At 45.6% G+C, this 21,023-nt stretch overlaps 1 protein-coding gene across 1 annotated transcript in view; it reads right to left on the reverse strand.

Annotated features, from left to right (window-relative positions):
• tiam2a (TIAM Rac1 associated GEF 2a) overlaps nt 1–21,023 on the reverse strand; it is a 214,871-nt gene that overhangs the window by 21,955 nt on the left and 171,893 nt on the right. The window contains 2 exon segments of the mRNA XM_072507711.1: nt 8,512–8,625; nt 10,506–10,606. Coding sequence (XP_072363812.1) covers nt 8,512–8,625; nt 10,506–10,606 — 215 coding nt within the window.

The raw sequence follows: 21,023 nt of genomic DNA on the forward strand, positions 1-21,023 counted from the left end.
ATAGAACATTTTTGCTAATTGTACAGGCCTTCTAGACTTGTAAAATTAAATCAATTAGAAATTGATGCAAAAACACTAAGAGGCGCATTTTAAAAGTTTATCAAAATAGAAAAAATGAATTTACTAAGCAACTGGCTACTGAAAAACAATAGAAGTAATAAATGTTTCTGTATAGCTTTTACAGTCATTTTCAGTTAAACTGAGTTGCTTACAGGTGGTGGACTTTATAAAAAAAAAAAAAAATTTTATTCAAGGTTTTCATAAAATATCAATAACAAAATGAGAAAAAAAACCCAACAGGGTTAAGTACAAAACACCAATCTAAAAAAGCAACCCCCCAAACCCCTCCCCCCCCTGTACATGAATAATAACTTAACATTAACACCCCCGACTTAACACAACAGGGGTATACACCCCCTCTGACCCTCCAGTGTAAATAACATAAAACAAAAATAAAGTAACCCCCCCCCCCCCCCCGCCAGAGCTGCTGTTGCCATTGACCAATATCTATCGTTCTGCCAGAAAGTCTAAGAACGGTTGTCACCGCCTTAAGAACCCTTTACCGACCCTCTCAAAGCGAATTTCACCCTCTACAATTTAATGAACCCTGCCATATCGCTGATCCAGGATTCCACGCTTGGGGGCCTCGCATCTTTCCACTGAAGGAAAATCCTTCGCCGGGCTACCAGGGATGCAAAGGCCAGAATTCAGGCCTCTTTCGCCTCCTGCACTCCCGGCTCCTCTGCCACCCCAAATATTGAGAGCCCCCAGCCCGGTCTGACCCTGGATCCTACCACCCTCGACACTGTCCTCGCTACGCCCTTCCAAAATTCCTCCAGCGATGGGCATGCCCAGAACATACGGGTATGATTTGCTGGGCTCCCTGAGCACCTAACACACCTGTCCTCACCCCCCAAAGAACCGTCTCTATCCTTGTCCCGGTCATGTATGCCCTGTGCAGCACCTTAACTGTATGAGGCTGAGCCACACGCACGAAGAGGAAGAATTCACCCTCCCTAGGGCATCTGCCCACGTCCCCTCTTCGATCTCCTCTCCCAACTCCGCCCTTACCTGTAAGTACCTAAAGGTGTTCTCAGAGGGTGACCCCGTACTTCTCCTCCAGCTCACCCAAGCTCGCGAACTTCCCGTCCACAAACAGGTCCCCTAACTTTCGTACCCCTGCCCTGTGCCACCGCGAAAACCCTCCACCTGTTCTTCCTGGGGCGAACCGATGGTTCCCCTGTAATGGGGTCCACGCCAAGGCCCCAACTTCCCCCCTATGCGCCTCCACTGCCCCCAAAATTTGAGGGCCGCCACCACCACCGGGCTCGTGATATACCTCCTTGGAGGGAGCGGCAGCGGCGCCGTTGCCAGCACCCCCAGACTCATACCCACAGGACGCCGTCTCCAGCCTCTTCCATGCAGCTCCCTCCCCCTCCATCACCCACTTGCGCACCATTGTCACATTGGCGGCCCAGTAGTACCCACAGAGGTTGGGCAGCACCAGCCCCCCCCCTATCTCTACTCCGCTCCAGGAATACCCTTCTCACCCTCGGTGTCCCTCGCGCCCACACAAACCCCATTATACTTGTTAACCCGCCTGAAAAAAGCCTTCGGGATAAACATGGGGCGGCACTGGAACAGGAACAAAAACCTTGGGAGCACCGTCATTTTGATTGACTGCACCCTACCCGCCAAGGACAGCGGTAACGCGTCCCACCTCTTGAACTCCTCCTCCATTTTCTCCACCAGCCTTGTAAAGTTAAGCCTATGCAGAGCCCCCCAGCTCCTGGCCACCTGGACCCCCAAATATCTGAAGCTCCTCTCCGCCCTTTTTAGTGGGAGCTCGCCAATCCCCCTCTCCTGGTCCCCTAGCTGAACTACGAACAGCTCGCTCTTCCCCATATTGAGCTTGTACCCCGAAAAGCCCCCGAATTCCCTAAGGATCCTCTTTACCTCTGGCATTCCTCCCAACGGGTCCGCCACATACAGCAGCAGGTCGTCCGCATAAAGCGACACCCTATGCTCCTCCCCACCCCGCACTAACCCCCTCCAGTTCCTCGACTCTCTCAGTGCCTTAGCCAGGGGTTCAATCGCCAGTGCGAAGAGCAGGGGGGGTCAGGGGACACCCCTGTCTCGTCCCTCGGCGCAACCGAAAGTACTCGGACCTCCTCCTATTTGTGGCCACACTCTCCATCGGGACCTCATACAACAGCCTAACCCACCCGACAAGCCCCTCACCAAACCAGAATCTCTTCAGCACCTCCCACAGGTACCCCACTCTACCCTATCGAAGGCTTTAGCGTCCATCGGCACCACTATCTCCGCCTCCCCCTCCCTTGCTGGCATCATGATAACGTTCAAAAGCCTTCGCATATTCGCGTTCAACTGTCTCCCCTTCACAAACCCCGTCTGGTCTGCATGGATGATCTGTGGCGCACAATCCTCAATCCTCGTGGCTAAGACCTTCGCCAGCACCTTGGCATCTACATTTAGCAAGGAAATCGGTCTGTAAGACCCACATTGCAGGGGATCCTTGTCCCGGTTCAGGATCAAGGAGATCAGTGCCCGGCACATCGTCGGGGGTAAAGCGCCCCCCCCCCCTCCCTTGCCTCATTAAAGTTCCTAACCATCAGCGGGCCCAACAGGTCCATATATTTTTTATAGAACACGACCGGGAAACCGTCCGGCCCCGGTGCCTTCCCCGCCTGCATGCTTCCTATCCCTTTGATCAGCTCCTCCAGCCCAATCGGGGCCCCCAGTCCCGCCACCAGTCCCTCTTCCACCTTTGGAAACCGCAATTGGTCCAGGAAACGGCCCATCCCTCCCTCCTCCCGTGGGGGCTCGGATCGGTACAATTCCTCATAATAGTGCCTGAAGACCCCATTGATGCCAACCCCACTCCGCACCACGCTCCCTCCCCTGTCCTTAACTCCCCCTATCTCCCTAGCTGCGTCCCACTTCCAAAGTTGATGCGCCAACATCCGGCTTGCCTTTTCCCCATACTCGTAGACCGCCCCCTGGGCCTTCCTCCACTGCACCTCCGCCTTCCTGGTGGTCATCAGGTCGAATTCGGCCTGGAGGCTGTGCCTCTTCCTCAACAATCCTTCCTCAGGCTCTTCCGCCTACCTCCTGTCTACCCTCACCATCTCCCCCACCAGCCTCTCCCTCTCCCCCCTCTCCCCCCCCCCCCCCGCTCCCTCCGCTCCTTGTGGGCCCTAATGGAGATCAGCTCTCCCCTCACCACCGCCTTCAGTGCCTCCCTTCCCATCCCCACTCGGACCTCCCCGTTGTCGTTGGTCTCCAGGTACCTCTCTATACTTCCTCGGACCCGCTCGCTCACCTCCTCGTCCGCCAACAGCCCCACCTCCAAGCGCCACAGCGGGCGCTAGTCCCTCTCCTCCCCCATCTCCAAGTCCACCCAATGCGGGGCGTGGTCCGAAACGGCTATTGCCGAATACTCGGTATCCTCTACTCTCGCTATCAGCGCCCTACTCAAAATGAAAAAGTCGATTTGAGAATAAGCCTTATGGACATGTGACAAGAATGAAAATTCCCTAGCCCCCGGCCTTGCAAATCTCTAAGGGTCCACACCCCTCCCATTTGGTCCATAAATCCCCATAACGCTCTAGCCACCGCCGGTTTCCTACCCGTCCTAGACCTGGAGCGATCCAGTGCCGGATCCAACACCGTGTTAAAGTCTCCCCCCCATTATCAGGCCCCCCACTTCCAAGTCTGGGATCCGACCCAACATACGCCGCATAAAACCCGCATCGTCCCAGTTTGGAGAATACACATTGACCAGTACCACCCTCTCTCCCTGCAACTTACCACTTACCATTATGTACCTACCGCCATTATCTGCCACAATGCTCGACGCCTCGAATGACACCTTCTTTCCCACCAAGATCGCCACCCCTTGATTTTTGGCATCTAGCCCCGAATGAAACACCTGACCTACCCACCCTTTCCTCAATCTTACCTGGTCTGCCACCTTCAGGTGTCTCTCCTGGTGAATAACCACATCCGCCTTGAGCCCCTTCAGGTGCGCGAACACGCGGGCCCGCTTAACCGGCCCATTCAGTCCCCTTACATTCCAGGTTATCAGCCGGATCAGGGGGCTACCCGCCCCCCCTCCCGCGCCGACTAGCCATGACCCCTCCTCGGCCAGCCACGCGCCCGCACCTCACACCCGGCCCGTTCCCCACAGCGGCAAAACCCTTCTCGGCCCCCCCCCACTCGATCCAGCTGCTCCTTGACTTTAGCAGCAGCAACTCGATCTCCCCCCCCCCACCCGGCTAGGACCCATCCTAGCTGGTTTACTCCCCCATTGCACTTCCGCAGGTCAGCTGACTCCTGCCACTCCTGCCTCACCTTCGACTCCTCCCATTGTGTGGCACACCCTCCTCTCCCGTTCCCCATCCACAGGCTCTCCCCCTCCGTTCCAAGCGTGGGAAACAATCCTCGCTTCCCCGCCCCGGCCTCGCCCCCCCCAGTCTTCGGCGCGGGAAAAAAGCCCGCGCTCTCCACCTACCAGGCCCCGCCACCAACCAAAACAGTGCCCAACCCGCCCCATCCACCCTCCCCAACCCGAAAGAGAAAAACAGAGAAAAAGAAACCCAAAACAATGCAATGGCCCCCCCCCCCCCCCGAACCAAAAATAGGCATGACATATCCACCGCAGTCCCCAATCGCCCATCCCGACCCTCAGTCTGTGTCCAGCTTCTCGGCCTGAACAAAGGCCTACGCCTCCTCTGGAGACTCAAAATAATGGTTCCGGTCCTTGTAGGTAACCCACAGTCGCGCCGGCTGCAACATGCCAAACTTCACCCCCTTCCTGTGCAGCACTGCCTTAGTTCGATTGTACCCGGCCCTCCTCTTTGCCACCTCCGCACTCCAGTCCTGATATATCCGAACCTCCGCGTTCTCCCACCTGCTGCTCCTCTCCTTCTTGGCCCACCTGAGCACACACTCCCGATCGGCGAACCGATGGAACCGCACCAGCACCGCCCGCGGAGGCTCGTTAGCCTTGGGCCTCCTCGCCAACACTCTATGGGCCCCTTCCAGCTCCAGGGGCCCCTGGAAGGACCCTGCTCCCATCAGCGAGTTCAACATGGTGACCACATAGGCCCCCACGTCCGGCCCCTCCAGGAGGCCCAGAATCCGCAGATTCTTCTGCCTCGACCAATTCTCCATCTCCTCGAACCGCTCCTGCCATTTCTTGTGGAGTGCCTCGTGCGCCTCCACCTTTACCGCCAGGCCTAAAATCTCGTCCTCATTGTCAGAGATCTTTTGTCGAGCCTCTCGGATCGCCACCCCCTGGGCCGTCTTTGTCTCCAGCAGCTTATCAATAGAAGCCTTCATCGGCTCTAGCAGGTCCGTTTTAATCTCTGAGGCAGCGCTGGATACCCTCCTGTTGCTCCTCCGCCCACTGCCTCCACGCTGCCTGGTCTCCGCCCACCGCCATTTTGTCCTTCTTCCCTCCCTTCTTCTGGTCCACCACCACCTTTTTTGTCGCCCCGCTCCTAGTTAAAGCCATATACTGATGGGGAGCTATTATTAACTCCTTCCCACACCGGGAAACGTCGAAAAGGTGCCCTTGGGGGGCCCTGAAAAGAGCCCAAAAGTCTGTTTTTGCGGGAGCCGCCGAATGTGCGACTTACCTCCGCATAGCCGTAACCGGAAGTCTCGAGAGGGAATCCTTTTGGCAGTGTTCGCTTCACCAATCTGCCCCAAAAAGTCTGTGGAAACTCCTGAAAAAGGTCTGAGTCCGATCCAGACAGGAGCTGCCGAATGCGCGACCTACTCCTCCATGGCCGCCACCGGAAGCCTCGTCCCCGCTTCTTCAATGGCCTTGATGAGGTCTTTTCACAGTTGCTCCCTCTGCTGCTAGAATTCACCTTTAATAAAGGCCCTCAAGTCAGCTTGCAGCTTTAAGCTTGCCCTTCCCCCGCCTGCATGCTGGAAGAGGCACTGTTTATCCCGCAGTTACAGCCAAATCTTTTACTGTTTCTGCCGGGTCTGGTAACCAAGAGACATACCATTCCTGGGGGACACTGTCGGGGGAATGTTGCAGTCTTCTTCCCACACCGGGAAATGTCAAACAAATGCCGTGGGGGCCCTGTAAAGAGCCCAAAAGTCCGTTCCAAGCGGGAGCTACCGAACATGCGACCTAGCTCTGCATAGCCGCACCCAGAAGTCTCCAGGTGGTGGACTTGACAGACATTTATTTTGTATGATAAACTAATTTCAGCTATATTAATAAAACTGAACCAGATGACATTTAAATATTTTTTTTAATGCAAGAAACAATAAGCAATTATGTTTTAAAGGCTGTCCAATTGCATTTGTTAATGGAAGATTTAATATTCATGCTTATGTAAATGAATTTGAATCAAAATTTAAATCATTAAAATAATTCAGAACACTAGTGCAATTTTGAGTATAACTTCCACCCCGTTTGTCAATTGGATCCAATGTAAAACCTCCATTCCCACATTTAACTCCTAAACTATTTTGTGTTTCTTGGTGTCACTGAACCATGTCATTTCTACATATTTAACTTCACTTTGTCGCCTCTTTCATATGAAGTGAATTTTTGTTTCTTTCACGTTATTTAATCTTCCGTTTTTATCCTTCACCAGTTTGGATGCAGCTTTGTATGGAAAGAAACAGCCAGATTAACAGGGTCAGATGCAGCAGCATCAAACACATATGGAACTTGATAGAAAGGCATTCTGCATGGTAAATGTGGTACAAGTAGTATCTGGTTCCTGTTTACAGCCTGTTGGGAGTCAACAGTTATCTAACATTCAGCATTGATGAGTGCGGCTCTAACACAAGACACTCAACAACATCAAGGATACAAAGCAGCCTGCTTGATTGGCACCTATCCACTCCCTCCACCATTGATGCACAGAGGCAGCAGTGTGTACCATGCGCAAGATGCACTGCAGCAACTTGCCAAGTCTCCTTTGACAGCACTTCCCAAACTTACGACTTCTCCCACCCAGTAGGACATGGGTAGATGATGCTTGGAAGCATCACCACCTGCAGGTTCCCCTCCAAGGCACACAGCATCCTGACTTGTGACTATATCACCGTTCCTTTACTGTCACGAGGTGAAAATCCCCAAATTCTATCCCTATCAGCACAATGGGTGGATCTACACCAGGTGGACTGCTGTGGTTCAAGAAGACAGCTCACTACTACGCTTCCAAGTGCAATTAGTGATGGACAACAAATGCAGGCCTTGCCAGAGACGCATATGCCCCAAAGTATTTTTAAAAATGCAAATTCTCTCAAAATTGCAGGACAAAAACATTATTTAGTGAGATGAATAATATAAGTGAAAAAATATCATTCTTCAGAACCTGCTGACTGGGAACCAAACAAACATAGGCTGCTATTGACAAATGGTCCCCGTAGTGAGTTCATCTTGGGAATCCATTAAATCACAGCCTTTCCCTTCAAAATAAACTCTGTCCTTCCACAAAATAAAACCTCTTCCCCAATAGTGACAAAAACAATTTTATTTCTGAAACAAAATTGTATGTAACAGATCTGCTACCGACCTCAATGGACACGGCACTGCACTTCTGCTTCATTCGTGCCTGCCTCAGGAAACCATGAAGCTTTACTCTGTGATTTTCCCTTACTTGAATGTACGGCCAAACCAAATCAAAAATGGAAAAACTGCCTACACACCGACAGGTGCCAGACCCCTTATCCAGCATCCCAAAGCCAGAAGGACCCCAAAAAAGCAGGTTTTATGCTAGAAAGCACAATGACCTTTTTTTGAAGTGCACAGATCAGTCAACATCCAATCAAGGGAGTAAATCATATGATATTTCAGGTGCAACTCTTCAGCAGATCAGATGATTATGAGAAACCATATATCTTAATCAGAAATAAAAACAGAAAAATGTAGGAAAGGGTGTTTTATTTCAGACTTCAGCATTTACACCGCAGACTCAAAATTTAGAAAATGCCCATATCCGGTACATGTCCAGAGCCACGCTTCTTGGATATGGGGGTTCAGTAAAAACGCTTTTTATGATAGGATACCATTGAATACCTACAGTGCAGAAAAAGGCCACTCAGCCCTTCACGTCTGCACCAATCCTCTGAAAGTGCACCCTAGTTTGGCCCAATCCCCCGCCTATCCCTGTAAGGCCATAATCCGAACTAACCTTTGGACACTTCGGGACAATTACATGGCCAATCCACCTAACCTGCACATCTTTAGACAGTGGGAGGAAACTGGAGCACCTGGACAAAACCCACGCAGACACGGGGAGAATGTGCAAACTCCAGTCACCCAATGCTGGAATCAAACAGAGGTCTCTGGCGCTGTGAGGCAGCAGTGCTAACCACTGTGCCACCGTGCCGCCCGTACTGTTCTAAAAGTAAATTGTACTTATTCCAAAAACAAAGAAATCTTTCTTTTGTTGCTTTCAATTTATGGAACCAGCTTTAGAAATCTTTAGACCATTCCAAATTCAAACTCACCTTAATAATTTTGGATCCCATTTTAAAGGATCCAGTGCTTAGCTTCTGAAGAGCACGAAAAGCATCTTGTCGATGAACCATGCAAACGTATGCACATCCTCGAGGAGGTATCATCTAAAAGGGATATGCAGTGCTGTTTATGATACACATTACAAACCGGTCTTGAATATACAAGGAATAATTTCCAAGTTTGGAGCAGACACAATGATGAAAGGGCAGAAAAATGGCAGATTAAATTTAATGCAGAGAAGTAGGAAGTAATGAGGTCAGCCATTTTAAATTAAATGCTACAACTTTGAAGGGGATACAGGTACAGGGGGATCTGGGGGTGTATGTACTCAAATCTCTTAAGGTGGAAGGACAAGTTGAGAAGGCCATTAGAAAAACATATGGCAAGACTTGTTATAAAAGGAGCCATAGAGTACAAAAGGAAGTTGTATTAAGTATTTACAAATGACTGCTTAAACCTAGCGGGAATGATGTGTCCAATTCTGGGCGCAATATTTTTGAAAGGATTTCAAAACCCCAAGATAGGTACAGAGGTTTATTCGAATGGGACCGGGGTTACGTGGAGCATTCAGAGAATCTGGGGAATATGCAGTGCTGATTCGGAATACAGAAGTTTAAAGGGAGATTTAATAGAAGTGTTTTGACAAAGCAAACAAGGTGAAACTGTTTCCAGTGGTGAACAGCTAGTAATCAGTGCACTCAGATTTAAGGTAATTGGCAAAAGAACCAGAGGTGAGATGCAGATTTCTTCTTTTTTTCTTAAATATTAGTAACAATGACTGGAATGCAGTGTCTGAAAGGCTAGTGGAAACAAATTTAACAAATTTCAAAAGAGAATTGGGTAAATATTTGAACAACTTGCAGGTGTTTGGGGAATTGTAGAAGTGTGGGAAGAATTGGGGTGACGTTTAGGTATCTAGCCACGAGGGAACTGTGCTGTACCATGCTATGCATAGCAATACAGGCTTCTGGCTGGTGTCTCAAGGAACTGATTTTCCTAATTTACCTTGACTGATGCTTATGTATTCAGCGTTGCTTTACAAGTGTTTGGACTCGTGTATGCACCTCCAGGATAGCTTGTGCATTTCTTACCTCAGGTACATATATTACTTTATATAATACAGTAACAATCCAGAGATCAAGGAGCTTTTTAAAAAAACATTGACACTGCATACACATTAAAAAATATATATTATTCCACCTTCATTAATCAGATTTATTCAATCCCTACCGACTTGTTGCTCTATCAGTCTTCATTAAACCAGGTCTACAACACTTACAATGTGTATTCAGGTCAACTGGAACTTGGTTTTAAATTGTCTTTTCAGTTAATCAAGAGGAAGATTTAGGAAGTTTAATTTGGTCAAATTTCTGCTTTTTTGGGACAACTGCAATTACTAAAATCTACAGAAGAGACTTGCCAGTAAGCCTGATAAGGAGAATTCTTCATAAATATCATCCTGTAAAGATGTACGAACCAAATGCCAAGAATCACGAACTGTAAAATTAATATTGGCGTTATGCATCCTCGCATGTGTATGTTACTTATAAACATCTCGCCTTCAAATTCTGGCCAGTGCAAGGAGCAGCATGGACAATATGTTCGACAAAGTACCGAATGAGAAATTAATTTTTATAGCAGTGCATCAAGAGTCAGTGCAGGAAGCACCGAGGTATGTTTACCACTGGTTGGCACAAATGCTTGCCAATATCAAAGTTGTGCTGCCCACGTTGCAGCAGACCCTCAATACTGCCTTGGAGGATCATCTTGGATTATGTGCTGTGGGGTCCTGGAATAAACCCAAAATGTTCTGACTCTGTGATGGAAGTATTACCACTGAGCTATGGGATACGTATTGTTCCTATACTGCGGCTTAAGAGAAAATTGCTCAGTTTTCTTCTCACTAGCTGGTGAGGAAAAAAAACAGGAATTAAAAATGGCAAATGTTATTTACACACTGCCACAAAAAAAAATCAATACTCACGTTTATTGATTCAATCTGGCCGAACTCCTCAAACAGATTTGTTATATCTTGTTGTGTTGCCTTCTTGTCGACCTGACCAACCCATAGTGTGGTGCTGCATACTGTGCAAGTGTGAAATAAAGAAAGTTAAAAATCAATCACAATGTACACAAAATTCACTTCTTGCCGTAATAGGATCAGACATGAAATTGAAGTACAAATTTCTATGCAAATAGCTGGAACATGACATAAGATCTGTGTTTGTGTGAGATAAAAATACAAACTTGTTTTCACAACCCTAAGATGTCACAAACCCTATTACAGCCAATTAAGTAGTGCAAAATGTCATCACTGTTACAGTGTAGAAAATGAGGCAGCAAGGATTCTACAAACAGCAATGCGATAATAAACAGATCATCTGTTTTAGTGATGGGAATGTTGAAGGATAGATATTGTACAGGCCAAAGAAAAACTCCCAGTTTTTATTGGGATCTTTTATGAGCACTTGAGAGCTAAGAGGTCTCAGTTTAATGTCGCGTCAGAAGGACAGCACTTCCAATGTTACAGCATTCCCTCGGTACTGCACTGAGTGAGCAAAAGTCTCAAGAGTGGGATGTGAACCCACAAACTTCAGACTCCAATACAAGAACACTACGAATGACCCATCACTGGCACTTGGAAGAGATCTCTTGCATTCACCTAGAAAATCTATGCTGAACGCTAACACTGATTTTGACACTGTGCCCAAAGCTGCATAATGCTTTCGCTTTGACCTAACAACTGATTTTGTAATGTCTGGTTTTATTCCTTGCAAGTGAGAGACAGGTAAATAATGTTGTATCACCAAACCCCATCCAAAATTATGCATTTTTCATGCTGACTTGTTTTGGAACAGTGTTGATAAACAAACGGCCTATGGGCCAGAGTCCAGCCCACCAAAGGTTTCCATTCATCCTACCAACCAGTGTTCAAAATACATGGACACACAAGAACAAATGGAAGTGACAGATTTGTTAGTGAGCCTATCAGTAGCAAACACCAGAGAGAAACAGTTTGTGATTGGAGGAGCAACAAGCAGTGGGAAGAGGTTGGCATGCTCAGCTGGAGACCAGTGAGTGAAACAGCAGGGCGGGAGCGCCGGAGGCAGGGGAAGAAGGGGGCGGGGGAAGAAGCGGCGTCAGTGGGGGAAGAAGCGGCGGCCGGGGAGGAAGGTGAAGCAGCGGGGGAGGGAGAGAGAGAAGAAGCGTCATCTGTCTGGACCGGAGGCAGCAACTGCCTGCTTTCAAAACTCAGTAAGGTTCAGTATCGCTACAGCCGAGGAGCAAGGCTCACCAACTAGATTTCCTGAGAAATTTACAGGTAACACTGTACCCATAGACAGAACACCAATGAGCCTCAGGATATGATGCTGGAAGGATAGGCAATATATGTCACATTTCCTTTTGATCTTTCAGAAATGCAGCTAATGGATTCTGTGAGCTGAAGTCAAAATATTTTCAATGTCTGGAATGGGATTGTAGGGCCATCCAATCTCACCGGAGTGTCTTAGAAAGAGAACATGGAGAAACAGGAAGTGCTCTCAGAACAACACTATCAGCCGATGGGAAATTTGGTTGAAGTGTGGGCACTGTTAAGTTAAAACAAATTTGAAAGAGGGGTTATGGAGCACAAGGAATAAATTGGTGTTAGGAAAGTGGAAGATAAATGCTGAGTATATAGTTGGAGATTGCAAAACAAACAAATCAGGCTATGTAAAAAACCAGAACGAATACCAGTAGTCGTCAAATAGTCGATATCGATCAACAGTTCGATCCTGTTCTCAAAGCAGTTTGTCGCTGCCTGACGAACCGTACCAAAAATGCTCGAGACTTGAGATCTTATAATGATGAACAAATAAAATCATTGCCTGCTGAACCATGCCAAAAATGTGCAAGACTCGGGCAACGAGATTCGCTCAGGTGCCAAAACTTGGAATAAGCTGGTTGAAGACAAAATGAGCGAGGAGCCGGGAACCTTCAAGAGGGCAAAAACCTACCATTTTCACTCGGAATGGGAAACTTGTTTCTTTTTACCATTTGTCTAATTTGTCAACAGATTGTAAGCTTGTGTAAAAGGTAATTTAGAACGGCATCACAAGACAATGCATACACAATTTCAAAAAAAATTCACGTTAAACAGTGCTTTTTGAACAAAGTTGGTGAGCTAAAGGGAATTTTGAACACAACAGTCACTCTTTTCAAAATTTGTGGCTAAAGGCAAGGCTAGCAAAGAGGAGTCTTTTCGCATTAGCCATCTGCTGGCGAAACATAAAAAAGCTTTCACCAATGGCTACAACGGTCACAGAGGACACTTTGTTCAAAGACTTTAAAAACAAAGATGAAATTATGAGTCATCAAGCGCATGCTGGAGGTTTAGCTCAGTTGGCTGGTTCGTGATGCAAAGCGAGGTCAACAGCACAGGTTCAATTCCTGTACTGACTGAGATTAGGAGAAAGCAGTCTATGGTTATCTGGGGCTATGGCAACCCTACTTTTTACTTGCTGCATTAACAGTAGCCAGAAGGGTGGAATTTTTGTCCGAGGACGTGTTTCAGCAAATACACCAAGACTGATCAGGCTGTGAACGCTTCTCGTTGCAGTTTGATGAATCAGTCGACATGACAGATACGGCCCAGCTGAGTGCCATGCGAACAAAAACAAAGGAGGACTTTCTCACACTTGCTACTCAAAGAGAGGATGTCTACAACAAATTCAAAAGATATATGACTGAGAAAAACATTCCGATCAAGAAACTGGTTCCAATCACAACTGATGGTGCACCGTCAATGCTGGGTGTTGCATTTTGCAGAAATGATCCTGAATTCCCCATCTTTGTCAATTGCCACATTGTTATCCATCAGCTAGCAAGCAAGGTTATTTTCTCATGTATTAACAGTTGTAACAGTTGTAAACAGTAATAAGGCCTTTTCTCATGTAATAAGTTGTTGATAAGAATGACAACTCAATTTGTGCCAGAGCTCTTCAACATCGCTTGTTCAAATCATTACTCGATGAGCTTGATGCCACCCAAGGTGAACTAATCCATGTAAGGTGGTTAAGCTGAGGAAAGGTCCTCCATAGACCTTTTAGACCCGCTCCCTGAAATTGTCACCTTTCTTAAATCAAAAAAAATGAAGTGTATATAGCAAGCTGTAAGAGAATGGGTGGTTGCTAGACCTAGTGTCCCTTATGGACACAAGTGAAAAATTGAACGAGCTGAATTGTGAACTGCAGGGGAGGGACAGGGACTTGTCACACATGATCAGTGTAGCGAATGCGTTCAAGTGGAAACTAGGCCTGTGGTCCTCTCAGTTAAAGAACAAACTTACTGAGCACTTCCCAAATCTGGAGCAAATCCAACAATAGTCAAACAGAAAGGGTTCCAGCCAAACATCGTCTGTGACCAACCAAACTAATGGAAAAAGTTCAACAGATCAGTGTAGGAGTTAGACAAGATGGAATAAATTTTGCTCATCTCAAATCTTTTTCAAGTGGACATTGGAGAACTGACAGCAAACTTTCAGCAGCTATTTGAACAAAGTAGTGGACTTGACATGGAAATCACAACCATGCAAAATGGCACAGAGCTGAAAGCTGGGTGAAGGGACAAAGACTTTTGGGACTTGTGGACAGAGTAGTACCCTCGTCCGACATCCTACACACTCCAGGTGAAGGCTTACTTTGGTTTCACACACATCTGGGTTTTTCCCCCCCAGAAAAAAATCAAGTCTAAATATTGCACTCGTCTCAGATGGTCATCTGATGGACTGCATGAGACTGGCCACCTCAAACTACGGCCCAGGCTTCACAACACCCACAAATAGTGTGCAAACACAGGTGTCACACTAAGAATAGGTGAGTGTTATGCATAGTGTACATTTCTGGGAGACCACTGGCGTATACCAATCTGGTCCCTTTTATGGTAAAACAATCTCCGTCAATTGTAAATCAAACATTGAATTCATTAGTTTCTACTATATTATCTCCCAGGTATAACATATTGAATGATGCAGCTGCTGTGATTAATTGCAACTTAAAAATAATCTTCAGTGGAAACAATTTATCCTATCGTATCAGGCAATCGGACCCGTGTGAGAACCTCTCTAGCGACGTCGAGGGCATCTTGAAACCCATCGTACGAAGAACCCCCAGCTTAGTCGCTATACAAGGTACTTCTTACAGAAACTCAGCACCCATGAACCAGTTGAACCAGAAACACTCCTCGTCACAATGGACGTCTCGGCACTCTACACCTGCATCCCCCCATGACGACGGCATTGCTGCAACAGCCCGAGTACTCAACACCGACAACTGCCGATCTCCAGACGCAATTCTACAATTCATCCGCTTCATCCTGGATCACAAAGTCTTCACTTTTGACAACAAGTTCTTCATCCCGACACATGGAACAGCCAAAGGGACAAAATGTGCACCTCAATATGCCAACATCTTCATGCACAAGTTCGAACAAGACCTCCTCAACGCACAGGACCTTCAACCGACGTCATACACCTGACGTTTTTTTCCTTTGGAACCACGGTGAAAAATCACTGAAATTATTACACGATGACATCAATAAGTTCTATCCCACCATCAGACTCACCATGGACTACTCTCCAAAATCGGTTGCATTCTTGGACACACTCGTCTCCATCAAGGACGGTCACCTCAGCACTTCGCTTTGCCACAAGCCTATGAATAACGTCACGATGCTCCACTTCTCCAACTTCCACCCGAAACACATTAAAGAACAGTAAGAAGTCTTACAACAACATGTTAAAGTCCAACAGGTTTGTTTCGAATCACTAGCTTTCGGAACACTGCTCCTTTCTCAGATGAAGGAGCAGTGCTCCGAAAGCTAGTGATTCGAAACAAACCTGTTGGACTTTAACTTGGTGTTGGAAGACTTCTTACTGTGCTCACCCCAGTCCAACGCCGGCATCTCCACATCATGGCTCACATTAAAAGAAGCCATCCACTATGGACACGCCCTCCGTATACACAGGATCTGCTTAGACGAGGAGGAACGTAACAGACATCAACAGATGCTGAAAGACGCCCTCATAAGAACAGTATATGGCGCTCGACTCATTGATCACTGTTCCAACGCGCCACAGCAAAAAACCACACCAACATCCTCAGAAGACAAACACCGGACAAACAAAGACCCGACACAGTATCCTTCGTCGTCCAGTACTTCCCCGGAGCGGAGAAACTACGACAATTTCTTTGCAGCCTTCAACACGTTATCGATGAAGACGAACATCTTGCCAAGGCCACCCCCACTACTTGCCTTCAAAAAACTGCGCAACCCGAAACAGACCATTGTTTGCAGCAAACTACCCAGCCTTCACAACAGCAACCACGACACCACACAGCCCTGCCATGGCAACCTCTGCAAGATGTGCCAGATCATCGACATGTGTACCACCATTACACGCGAGATCACCACCCACCAGGTACGCAGTACATACTCGTGCGACTCGGCTACGGTGTTTACCCCATACGCTGCAGGAAAGGATGTAACGAGGTGCGGTACATTGGCGAGGCCATGCTGACGCCGCGATAATGGATGAACAGACATCGCGCGACTATCAACAGGCAGGAATGTTCCCTTTCAGTCGGGGAACACTTCAGCAGTCAAGGGCATTCAGCCTCTGATCTTCGGGTAAGCGTTCTCCAAGGCGGCCTTCAGGACACGCGACAATGCAGAATCACCAAGCAGAAACTGATAGCCAAGTTCTGCATGCATGAATACGGTCTCAACCGGGACCTTGGATTCATGTCTCATTACATTCAACCCCCACCATCTGGCCTGGGCTTGCAAATCCTACCAACTGTCCTGACTTGAGACAATTCACACCTCTTTAACCTGTGATTATCCCTCTTTCCAGTCGTACCGCCTGTAAAGACTTAATTACCTCCAAAGACTCGCATTCTAAGTATCATCTCGCATCATTGAATTTGTCTATATATGTGTTTATGGAACCCACCTCTTCATTCACCTGAGGAAGGAGCTGCGCTCTGGAAGCTAGTGATTCGAAACAAACCTGTTGGGACTTTAACATGGTGTTGTAAGACTTCTTACTGTGCCCACCCCAGTCCAACGCTGGCATCTCATCAGATTTATAGGGTACTGATGGAATGGCACTGGAGCAAACAAATATAACTGCAGAGATTTTAAAATAAAAGGGGTTGATGAGGTAGAGAAACTAATTTGTCTGGTGGGAGAATCCAAAACATGGAAGTACGATTTTCAATTTAGAGTTAGGCTCTTCAGGATTGAAATCAGGAAGCACAAAGGGCAGTGGAAAGCTGGAACTCACTCCCCCAAAGGTCTTTGGATGCTGGGGCCCAGTTGGAGCTTTCAAGATTGAGATGGCCAGTTTTTTTTATTAGGGAAGGGCATCATGGGATATAAACTAAAGGCAGGTAAAGGAAATTGTGGTACAGATCAGCTAAAATCTAATAGAATGATACAACAGGCTGAATGACCGAACAGCATTCCTATTCCTGAGTTTCTAATGCATTGCCTTCCAACAATTTGCTTACCAGTCTCGGGAGTGAGAAATAATTTAAATGTGGCCCCTCATGCAAAAACATTGTAGGACATCCCTGTTTTAGAAATCTCTAGGCTTTTTGCAAATTTCATAGTTCCTCTGTTGAAAATCCAAATCATCATATATACAACTTGTATTAATTTAAAACATCCCAAGGCGCTTAACAGCAGCCACACCAAGGAAATATCAAGACAGATAATCAAAACTCAATTGAAGAGGTAGGTATTAAGGAGTGTCATAAGGAGAATTTAAATTACTTAATGTGTATAAAGTTATCATAGAATCCGTACTATGCAGAAGTAGGCCATTTGGTCCATCAAAAGAGCATCCTACCTGGGCCCAAAACCCTGCCCTATCCCCGTTACCCTACCTAACCATTGGACACTAAGGGGCAATTTAATCTGCACATCTGCGGAAGGAAACCCACGCAGACACGGGGATAATGTGCAAACTCCACAAAGAACGTCACAAGGGCGGAATCGAACCCGGGTCCCTGGCGTTATGAGGCAGCAATGCTAACCACAATGCCACCGTACCACTTGTGTGTCCAAACTCGTGTAGATCAGAACATCTTTTTATTATTTAACTGAGACCAGTTTAAGTACAATTGAAAGTATCCCATTTGCTTTTCAAAGACTAATGATGTTTTTTATGGTCTCAGCAGCAAACAGTAAAACATTAATGGAATTGGAAACTATACAGTTTTTTTGAAAACCTGCTGGGCTCAAATGAGGAGGAGGAGGAGGGAAAGAGGGGAGTCATTAAACCCCAACTTACCAGATCATAACAGAGTACAGAAGGGATAGGTGAACAGGACTTGGTACAAATTAGGATACGGGTAGCAGAGTTGCTATGTACCCAGGAGTGATCTCCCTGGGTATGTCACTTTCAGGTTGCAGTTGCTTTGATGGTTAAAACAGTTTATTTTAATTACGCGGCCTGATAGATGGAGTTATAATTTCTAATTATAATCATGTGAAGACCTGTCCCAGAAGATGAAGATTAATACGTGGTTTGGTAGGTTATATTTGCATATTTAAATGTAACAAATCACATGAAAGCCCTGTGGTTGTAATGTCAGAGTTTTGGTTGCTGGTTTACAGTTCTAGTGTGGCAGAAACTAACTTTGAAAGGACTATGTCCACATGAATTATCTAAGCTTAAAAAGGTCTACGACAGTTTCAATGAACAGATATGATGTCCAGGCTACAAAGCAACTCTGAAAATGAAATGTTGAACATTGTGCATGAATTTTCGTTCTAGTGCTATTTTAGCATCTTGCGCTCATTCTAATAGGATTGAAAAGGATATATGATACAGAAACATGCCAGCGACCCAACAATCCGTGTCAGGATTTATGCTCCACTTGAGCCTCCTCCCATGTTTCTCCGTGCAAATCTATCAGCGTAATCCACCAGTCCCTTCTCCTGTCTAACGTATCCTTAATCGCAAGCATACTTCAGTCAATCCCTGTGGTAGTGAGCTTTACATTCTCATAACTCTCCAGTGCCTCTACATCCCATTAATATTTTTGGCACCTAGAACTGCAAAGTTCAAAACAGGTTCAGCATAACTTCCCAACTTTTCAATTCTAGCCCTCTTGTAATAAAGCCCAGGACTTGGGTTTGCTTTTTTAAAATAATGATCTGCGGTGTAACCTTGGTGATTAGTGTAATTACATTCAAATCCCTTTGTTCCTTTACCTCACCCAGACTTGCAACTTTCAAGAAGTAGCCTCACTATTCTTCACAACATAATGCTCTACCTCACATTATCTGCATTGAACTTCATTTGCCAATGATTTGCCTATTCTGCATGTTTATAAATGGTCTTCTGTAATTTGTTGCACTCCTTCCAAGCATTGACTCTTCTCCCCCAACTTGGTATCAGTCATAAATTTAGAAATTGTGCTTTTGATTCTGAAGTCTAAATTATTTATGCAAATTGTGAATAGTAGTGGTCGCAGTATTGATCCTTCTTCCCACCTTCTGCCATTCTGAATAACTACCCTTTACTCCCACGCTTGGCTTTCTGTCTTGAAGCCAGTTAGCAATCTATTCAGCTATGTACCCTGACTCCATATTGTCCAACCTTATTTATTAGTCTATTTTGGGGGCACCGGACCGAAGGCCATTTGAAAATCCAGATAAACAACATCTACTTTTGACACCCTGGGCATGTTTTGTTCCCTTTTCATACACAGGTATTATGTTAGCTTGGGTCCGTCTTCTGGTACTAGACCTTTTTTAATAATGAATTAAATATATGCAGTAATGCCTGTACTATTTCTTGCCTAGTTTATTTTAAAGTATGATGATACAATCTACCTGGACAGGGGCTTTATTGTTTCAGTTTGTTTATTCAATATATTCTCTTTTTTTGTTCAATGAACTTATCTTATTACGCATCTCATAACTGAATGACATGTCTACCTGTTCTATTTCCCTGACAAATATCAAAATGAAATAATTATATAATCTTTCTGCTAGCTCTCTACTGTTACCTGTGATATTATCCTATCTCTTCCTTTTTATGATCCTATCCCTATCCCACAGCTTTCTTTTGTTTTATTTATATGCCTGCAATATATTACTGTCTTATGTTCCTTGATAATTTACTTTCATAACTCCACTGCGGTGTATGTATAACTATGTATTACTTGATCTAATAGTGAATCTTCCCTTTTTGGACATTTTACATACTGGGTTAGTTAGCAGTCCTATACAAATTGTAGGAACGCCATTCCCTGAGCCCATCTCTTTTGTACAACTGATATTAGAGTATCTGTTTCCATATATTCTTTGAACTGTAAATAAATTTGACCAAATAGTTCAAGCCTGCCCACACTTCACAGATGAAAAATTAAACTACTACCTGAGAAAATGATACGCATTTGACACCACCTCAAATGTTCCGGTTGGAATTTTACCAGTGAGATGCTATTCCTTAAACCTGGTCATATTAATTCATATTTAGCACTGAGTTTTGGTTCATAGTCAATTCGATACCAGGCATGGTTCAGCCTCTTTGAATCAGAAACTTATGCATTCAAATACGCTTCAGGACAAGAGCAAAAAAATTATGGCTGACACTTCAGTGTAGTAATGAGGGAGTGCTGCACTGTCAGAGGTCCCACTTACTCGATGAGATTTTAAACAGAGGCTTATCTGCTGTCTCAGGTGGATCCAAAAGATCCCACAACACTATTTTGAAGAGGACAGTTATCTCCGGTGCCTTGGTCAATATTTCCCCTTATCTGTTTTCTTCTGTGGAAGTTTGCTGTGAGCAAAGTGATTATATTATAATATTTCCTATATTATAATAATAAACGTGATTACAATTCCAAAGTACTTAATCGGCTGGAAAGCACTTTTAAAGCTTGCTGTGGTTGTCCATGACACTAGAAAAATGTTGGTCTTTCTTTTGCAAGTAAATGGCCTGAATTGGAAAAGTCCCATTCGGCTTTCAATCTGTTTTACTTAATGAAAAATTTGCAATTCATTTCTCACGTTAGGGTTAGGGTTTAATGTTATAAAGAATTGGTATAAAATATGGAACAATAAATTCATTCTCATCTAACATCCACCCAACATTACTCTAAGTCACCGATTTTTCTTCAGCTAGCCTACTAAAATATGCAGTGTTGACTCATACAAATTACAGACTAGTCAGTGTTGTGGCTAAGGCCATTTCAATCACATGCATTATTCTAAATAATATCCAACATACACTCAAACAATGCAGGTAAATATGCTTCACTTAACATCTACCATCATTCAGTAATCAAGAAAGTAAAACACTGGCACTTGCTTTCCACCTCACTCTTTTAGCAACAAATGCATGAAAATAGATATGCATACGCCATTCAAATTATAAATGTTGAGATTGCATGCCCGATGACAATTTCGATTACTCTTTTTATATACTAACTAGAAATGCAAT

The sequence above is a fragment of the Scyliorhinus torazame genome, chromosome 1 (assembly GCF_047496885.1).
Source record: "Scyliorhinus torazame isolate Kashiwa2021f chromosome 1, sScyTor2.1, whole genome shotgun sequence".
In the NCBI taxonomy this organism is placed as follows: Eukaryota; Metazoa; Chordata; class Chondrichthyes; order Carcharhiniformes; family Scyliorhinidae; genus Scyliorhinus; species Scyliorhinus torazame.